General features: G+C 39.6%; 1 protein-coding gene across 1 annotated transcript; it reads left to right on the top strand.

Moving 5' to 3' along the window:
• The first annotated feature begins 7,711 nt into the window (after window positions 1-7,711).
• LOC124542595 lies at window positions 7,712-8,731 on the top strand. The gene has a single exon (XM_047120524.1). The coding sequence runs from the start codon at window positions 7,712-7,714 to the stop codon at window positions 8,729-8,731; it is 1,020 nt and encodes a 339-aa protein (XP_046976480.1).
• The last annotated feature ends 281 nt before the right edge of the window (window positions 8,732-9,012 follow it).

Here is a 9,012-nt window from a genome sequence, read left to right as displayed (position 1 = left end):
CAGTGACCCACATATGTGCAGTCCAGCCTGCTCGCGATTAGTTTCACGATGCTGTTGGTACTGCCCCGCACTCTGCGCACCAGGGCTCCACATCTTTTACGCATGGTGGTATAGAAACAGTCCACGTGCGCCTCCGCGAACATCCCTGATGCGCTACAAAATCGGGGCAGCCCCATCAGTACCCTGAAAGCATTATTATATTGAACACGAATAGCGTTGTACGACTTTTGCGAATACTTGGCCCACAGGTTGCACGTGTAGAAATTCATACAATATGCTCTGAACAACGTGCCCTTGACACTCTCCGAACAACGCGCAAACCTGCGAGCCAGCATGTTCGCTCTCAGTGACAACGCCCTCCGTTCTCTTTCAATATCAGCGTCGTCTTTGAGGTCTGAGGTCAATATATGACCAAGATATTTAAATTGGGAAACCCTTTGCAGTGCTGTACCATTGAGCATTACAGGTGGTACACTACTTGGCACTTTACCTCCGGCCTCAAAAACCATCACTACACTTTTCTTTGCATTATAGTTAAGACCATGACCTTCCACATAATCCTCACATTTGGCCATCAGTTTTCTAAGACCACAAATAGACGCACTCAACAGCACCATGTCATCGGCATAGCTAATGTTATTGACACAAATACCGTCTATGTAACAGCCGATCCTGGTGCTGCTAAGCTCGGTGATTAAATCGTTTACATAAAGGTTAAAGAGTGTTGGCGAGCTCAATCCTCCCTGCCTCACTCCACACTCCAACCCATATGGACGTGACAATGCTCCTGCCCATCGGACATTATTGACCTGATTTCCATACCAAAATTTAAAGATATTGGTCAGTTCCGAAGGTATGCCAATCTCGTTCATTTTACGCCATAAGATGTCGTACGAAACCAGATCAAATGCCTTCGACATGTCAAGAAAACATGCATAAACTGGAGTCTTACGCCTAGTATAGTATGTGACAGCATGCTTAACACAAAGTATAGCACTTTCCGTAGACAATCCAGGTCGGAATCCAAACTGGTTATCATGCGGTTTTATGAATTTATTTAATTCTATATTGAGCACGCTGTCAAACACTTTCGAGATGACCGTAGCCAACGAAATAGGTCTATAGTTGTTTTTATCAGCCAAGTCGCCAGTTTTGTTTTTCACAATAGGCACAACTATCGTACGTATCATCTCGCCAGGCATAAAACTATGGCTCAAACAAAAGCTGTACAGCATACACAAAACCCTGGGAAGATGTGGCCCAGCGTATTGAAGATGCTCAATGCTAAGTCCATCATGGCCCGGGGATTTACGGGGAGTCATATGTTTGATTATATGTGCAACTTTGTTATATTCGAACTTAATACACATTTCCATGCTGGACTCAACATTGATCACTGACTGAGAAAGCCCTCGTGGTGATTTTACGCGAAAGTGATCCATGAAAAGATCAGGAATCTTTTCAGGCTTACACTCACCACCGATACTCACAGGGAAGGAAGGCTTGCTGTTCATTTTGTTAGTATTCTTCCAGAAACCGCGGAAATCCTTTTTCGTATGATGTGAAGCTAGAATATCCATTTTAATTTGCTCCTGATGGTTTTGACACCACCTTAAACGAGATTTAAAAATCCTTCTAGCCTCGCACATTTCCCTATAAACATATCCTGCGGTTGGTTTATCATACCACAGCCATAATTGAAATTTTTGTCTTGCCTCCCTGTGCGCCTCGGCTACATGTTTATTCCGTTTATATTGGATATTATTATATTGGAGCGGTTAAGATGACATCTCATAAAAAACAATGCAGCGGAGCGTGGAAGCCAAGGTCATGGGATCACCAGGCGATAACGCGATTCTTGCCTATTGCAATCGGACCGCAAACCAAACGGGTTCGTGTCGTAAAATTATAATTCATTTAATTTTGCAATATACGTATACTTGAATATTAACATAATTTATATTTAAATTTTGTCAACGACATATAAATTAATTTTGTATATAAATTTACTAACCATGTGTATAAATACAAATATAAATAGATAAAATAAATAAATAAAAAAAAATAACTGCGATTGAATTAAATGAATAAAATTAACGTCAAAAAGATAATAATCAATACATAGGTATTGCTTAATTATGTCTAGTTTAAGATTTTTTTTGTTTATCTAATAAATATAATCTATACTTATAGCGGAAATTTCCTATCGATTCGATTTCAGGTCACGAATAGGAGGAGGCCGGTCATTCCAAATTCAATTTCAACTTTCCAATTAATGTTGTCTTAAATTTTCGCGATTACACATTGAAATAAAACTAGCTATAACGGATTTGAATCGCGTATATTAATTATTTTTAACATCCCGACGTTTCAAGTACTTTACAGCGTTCGTGGTCACGGGTAGACTGAGGTTACATTTGTCTATTTGAAGAATAAACATTGTTTGTTCTTCAAATCCGTTATAGCTAGTTTTATTTCAACTTTCCAATTGTTTCTGACTACAGGAACAGAATGAATTCCCAAACGATTGTCAATAATCCCAGTTACGCTACTGTAACACAAAATACCATGTTCCCTAAAAAGAATCAAGCAATTATCATCGATGAACCAGGGTTTGCGTGGTGGTTGGTCTACAATGTGTCTCGAATAAAGCTACCACAAAGCCGAAGACATTGGTTTTGAATAACGTCCAACCTCTGTAGGAGCCGAGAGTTGGCGTTACCGTAAATGATACCTCCATAATCGAGTCGAGATCGAACTAGTGCAAAATAAAATCTTCTTAGATGTGTTGGATGGACACCCCACTTTGAACTACTTATAGAACTAAGGATATTAACAAATGGAGTGCATTTTTGAGCAGTTTCTAACACATGTCGCGTCCAGTTCAGCCGACTGTCCACCCATACGCCCAAAAATTTGTACAATTAATACGATTAATTTCATTGTTATTTATTCGTATATTAATAAGAGGCACTTTATATTTTCTAGTTAAGATGTATACTTTAGTCTTTGAGGGAAATATTTCCAATCCTATTTCCTGTAACATAGCTATAAAAATTTTAAGACTTGATTGGATGACACTAGCACAAAAATCAATACTTTGATTAATACAATAAAAAGCGAAGTCATCGGCATACTGTGAGACCTTGACTGTCTTAGCCAGTGTGTTGCATAATTTAATTGTGACTATATTGAATAAAATGGGTGACATAGGGTCAATTTGAGCTAAACCTTGTCTGCTTATTCTTTTTATTTCTGTACCATCGCGCAGTCTATATATCAAAATTCTTTCTTTTAAAAATTCCCTAATGTATCACATAACATATGAACGGATCGACATCATATCCAACTAAAGAGGTAATAAGAGGTTCGATTGCTACATCATTATAAGCGTTACTCATGTCTACATACGCGCACAAAACGAATTTCTTGTGTATAAAAGCAGTTTCTGTGTCTACAATAAACCTGCTAAGATTGTTGACAAGAAAATCCACGGCGAAAACCCAACGTGCTACCATTAAATAATTTCTTGCTTTCGAAATGGTGTTCAAGACGACGAGTAATCGTTAAATTAAAGGTTTTACACAGGCAGTTGATAAGTGAGATAGGACGATACTTATCAGTGTCTCTTTTAGGTATGGCAATAAGCTACGCCAGTGATATGGTATCTCGCCTGTTTTATAAATTGTATTAAATATGTGTAGGAGATATTTTTTTGCATTGTCTGGTAAATGACTAATCATAGAATAAGTAATAGTGTCTAAACCAGCCGAAGTATCTACTTTTTTAAGAATAAAATTAAGTTCTGAAAATGTGAAAAACAAAGGGTTGGAATTATAAATACTGGAATTTAGGGGCTGGAAGGAAACATTGTCGGGAGTGAGTTCTGTTACAAAGGAGACTGCAGTACTTTCTGGTAAGTAATTAACAAAGTTTCGGTAACCTCTTAGCCATCTGAGTTTCCTCCAAACCTCAAAACTGGCCATGTCACATGCTATGCTATCACAAAACTTTTGTCAGGAATTCCGTTTAGCGAGTTTTATCAATTTTCGAGCAATAACTACTTTTTCTTTATAAATTAAATAGTTTTCGACCGTGCGTAATTTCCTAAAGTTCTTAAGAGATAATCGTCTCTCTGCTACTGCCTTCGATAAAGCAGGGTTCCACCATGGCTTTGGTTTGAATTTGTTAGGATTAAAACTGGTTTTAATATATGGTATGTTTTTTTTAGCACTTTCCTCAATTATCCGTATGAATTTATCGTAGTTACTTTGTATATCATTTCCGTAATCTATTCCCTCACATGCAGATTCTATGTGTTTTGTGTACTCTACCCAGTTGGCCTTTTTGATGTTCCTTTTTAATTCAGGGCTGTTTTGAGTACTGTCTAATGTTTTAATAAAAATAATGAGGTGATCACTGCCAAGAGATTCATTAGTGATATTCCAATCAAAGTCGAGTGAGAGATCGGCACTACAAAAAGATATATCAGGTGATGTGCATATTGTACTATCATTAAACTTAGCGCAACGGGTAAAGTGTCCATTGTTAAGAAATACGTAGTTATGGTTTATGCTAGTGTCCGATAAAAGTCTACCCCGTGTGTCAGTTGTGTATGACCAAGCCGTGTGATGTGCATTAAAGTCTCCCAATATTAGAGTTTTTTGAGAAAAGTAACTTAAAAGCTCCTGGTAGTCCTCTACGCTCACTGTGACATTTGTGGGAGAATAAACCGCTATGATATATTTAAGTTTTTTAATATTAAGGACTTCAAGGCACAAAACATCAATATTATTATAATTACTTGGAAGAGTTTTAACGCAACAATTTATCGACTGGTGAACCAGGATAGCTAAGCCTGCATAACCATCTGCTCGATCTTTTCTAAAGACAGAGTAAAATTAATTTTGTGTTCGCATTGCAGCCAAGTTTCAGAAAGAACGCATATACATATGTACTTTTTCATTATGTAGATATGAATCTAATTCACTTACTTTTGGTATCAAGCTTTGACTAAAGCTTAAATCCTATAGTCGAGACCATTAAATCCAACTAAAAATGGAGTAGTACTTACCTAAAAATAACTAATCTATTTATATTGGATTTTTTTCATACGAGATAAGAGCTTTAGTTTACCAACGATACGTGAGAGTCTGTTTTTAACACTGCGATGTGTGATGATCGGTATTAAGTCATTAAATATTTCAATTAAGGCACCAATTTCTTCTTTGTAATTATAAGTGATTTCTGATATATCCTTAACTCCATATGTGTGTGTAAGATACTCTTTAACTTGTTTTCCGGATAGTGGAAAATTGGAAATTGGAAAATTATTAATTGTGAAACTGGTAGAAGTGGTAATCGGAGCTCCGAATTAAACTTAAATTATAATAATAAAGTCATAATTAGTGAACGGGAAGTTGCTTCAGTTTTTGAACAATTTTTTGCTGACATACCAGTTTCTACAACTAAGTTACTTATTTCTTCTCCGGCTGTTGCCGAATCATTGATGAAAGAAAATGTACGAGAATTCAAATCAAAATTTAATTTTACCCCTGTAAACACCAATATCATAATTTGTGCATTTAAGTCATTAGACATTAAGAAAACTGCTGATAGATAGATAAAAACTTTATTGCACTCAATATCATATAAAATAACAGTAAATATAACATGGTTAATTACAGAAAATTGACGGCAAGGGCGGCCTTATCACTAAAAGCGATCTCTGACAGGCAACCCAACAGATGAGGACAACATATTCTGTAAAGAGGGTAGTGCAAAATTATATTATGATGCATACATATACAATGGATATTTGATTTAATATAAAATTACATATAAAGAAAACGTAAAATAAACATACATGCAAATACCTGTTTAAGAAAGCTGCAGAGTTGTTTAATATTACTTACAGTGAGCAATCAATGAGCGAAGTTGACCACATAAACGGTAAATTTGGAAGATTAAAAAAAAAATTTAAACCCAACAAAACTGGTCGCATCACCAACTAAAATATAAAACCTTTTTTTTATTATCAAATACTTTTATTTGTTGCCATCAACGAACTCGTTTTATAACAAAAAACACATAAGTTGCGACGATACGTCTTTGTTTCATGATTACAAAAAAATATATCGTGAATTATAATATTATTATAATATGAATAAATAAGCCGTATAAAATATTATAACAATTTAACCTCTGAATTCTTCACTTGTTATTCGAAGAATATTACAAAGAACAAAACTGTTCGACGTCAGAGATCGAGCTAAAACATCAATTGAAATAAAATACGACGCATAGAAATGAGATGGCGGAACAAGGGGTGCCTATAATAATTGGCTAAACTTTCAACTTTAGCACGTAAGCTGTTATTGTGAAAGAGCAACGGTGGAACAAACAGACAGACAGACAAATGAACAGATTTACTTTCTCATTTTTAATTTGACACGAGAGTCTAACGTCCAATTATAATATGCATTTATAAAAAAATATATACATGTAGGTATCTAAATAAGACTCACAAAAATAAGTCAATAGTCAATAAGTCCTTCTTGGGGCAGTGTATCCGTTTCTTTTTTCAGGGCGTCACGGTAGCATGCGTAAGCGATCCCGTGGCGCCCGCCGAAAGACGGAGAAGGTACCGCTGGTTTTTTAGTGGGTAAACCCGGTGGACCTGGGCGTTCAGGAAACCGGGGAGTCCCACACACACCCCCATTACCTGTTGACTTCCAAGCAGGATATATTAATTTAAATAATTGTATCAACTAACATGACTGTATTTTTTTTAATGTTGAAAAAGAGTAACTACTGAGTTTCTTGCCGGTTCTTCTCGGAAGAATCTACTTTCCGAACCGGTGGTAGCTTCACTTAATTGTAAAATAACGATTCAAAAGTGCTTGTATAAGCCTACTTGAATAAAGTTTATTTTGATTTTGATTTTGATATCTACAAATGTCGTATCTAAATAAGACTCACAAAAATATTGTGACGTAACGTAGCAAAATGCAAATGATATTCACTTAGGTATGATGCATCAGTCAAAAATATTGTAAATAGGTAAATATTACTCTTAAACTAAATACTGGCAAGATAGAACGCGGCTTCATATATAAGCCCTATTCTCCTGGCGAGCCCTGGATGTGTCATATCAACTATTTCAATGTGACACGTGATTGGCAGAGATTCTTAGGCAGCATATCACAAAGTTTAAGTTCCGTGTTTACTGTGTATTACTGTACTAGTTGTTCCCGCGACTTCGTTAGCGTTTAAATTTAACGAAAAATTTGCTGTCGTAGTCTAAGTTATTACTCTTTATTACATCAGCTATCTGCCCGTGATACTTTCATCGAAATCATTCTAGTCGGTTCAGATATTAGAACAAACAGACAAACAGATAGACAGAAATGTAAATCATGTTATTTTGGTACATGTACCGTGTATATATACATATGCTTAGTAAAAAGCGGTTATTTTAATATTACAAGCAGACACTCCATTTTTAATTATGTACATATATAGATGATACTTTCCATTAAATTATCATTTAAAATATAAAAGGGTATTAAATATTTAAAGAGTTTGTCTCCAGCGAACGTTTGTGGTATTCATAACTGAACCAGATCAGATACTAGTATATGTCTCCAACTAAAAATGTAAATGTTTGAACTTTAATTTTTGTGCAAGCATATTTTTTTTGAGCTTTGAGATGACCAGACGGCGAGCCGAGCTCGGAGTCGAACTCGTTGTCGCGAAAATCTGCGAACTGGGTCTTCGGATAGCGCCGCATAAGTCGGAGGCGCTATGGTTCCACAAGTGGCCGGTGGGCCGGGAACCACCCCGTTCGCAGATCATTCGCGTAGGTGACTCAAACGTCCAGGTATACATGAAATACCTGGGCCTTGTCCTGGACGGTCGCCGGAGCTTTGAAGAGCACTTCAAGCTCCTCGTCCCCCGAGAAGGCAGTGCTGGTGTCGTGCGACTGACGGGCACCCGCCGCTGCAAGACTAAGATCCTGAGTCTGCAGCGGAGAGTGGCCATCCGCATGGTGCGGGGATATCGCACGATATCCTTCGAGGCGGCGACCCTTCTGGCGTGCTTTCCACCGTTGGATATCCTGGCGGAGAGGGACGCGAGGGTCTACGACCAGACTCGCGCCCTCCGTCAAAGCGGCGGAAGTGCATCCTACCCTGCCAGCGTCCTCGAAGCGCTCAGGCGGCAGGAGCAGAGAAGGGCACACACGACGTGGTACGCCCGTCTCCGCGGAGATCGGTACGCGCACAAACGCGTCGTGAGTGCGATCCTGCCAGCCTTCGAGGCCTGGATGCGGCGGAAGCGACGAGTCACCTTCCGACTTACACAGGTGCTGACCGGTCACGGTTGCTTTGGAGAGTACCTGTGTAGAATCGGACGCGAGGCGACGGCGGTTTGCCACCACTGCGGGGCGGACCAAGACGATGCCCAACACACGCTAGAGGCGTGTCCCGCGTGGACCGCGGAAAGGCAAGTCTTGGTCCAGCAAATCGGGCGAAATTTCTCCCTGCGAGCTGTCGTGTCGGCGATGCTACGCAGGGAATCGGCGTGGGAGGCCGTAGTCAACTTCTGTGAGACCGTCATGGTCCAGAAGGAGACTGCGGGGCGGGCTCGGGAGAGGGTCGATCCTGCCCGGCGGAGGCGACCTGCGGGTCGCCTTCACGGCCTCCAAGCCCCAGTGCCCGGGGCGGAATAAATAGGGCAATCCCTCCGGCCGTGGGTGCGTGAGATGGGGGTCTCACGCATCCGTTTTCATACGGCCAAGAGGAGGACCGCAGTTCGGTATGGCCCCGGACTGCCGGTGTACGCACCAGCGAGGGGTGCGGGGAGGGCGAGACCATCTTCGCCCTCCTGAGAAGGGCTCCGCCAGCCACAAGCGGAGCAACGCAGGGAGAGGCGACGGACGTGCTGCAAAGCCCGTAGCTTCTCCGTTTTCCGTGCTGTGGCGGCCATCGCAGAGGGTTTTAGTGAGTACAA

This window comes from Vanessa cardui, chromosome W (assembly GCF_905220365.1).
Source record: "Vanessa cardui chromosome W, ilVanCard2.1, whole genome shotgun sequence".
In the NCBI taxonomy this organism is placed as follows: domain Eukaryota; kingdom Metazoa; phylum Arthropoda; class Insecta; order Lepidoptera; family Nymphalidae; genus Vanessa; species Vanessa cardui.
The sequence above is the reverse complement of the archived record's forward strand: the minus strand, read 5'-3'. Positions and strand labels throughout refer to the sequence as shown.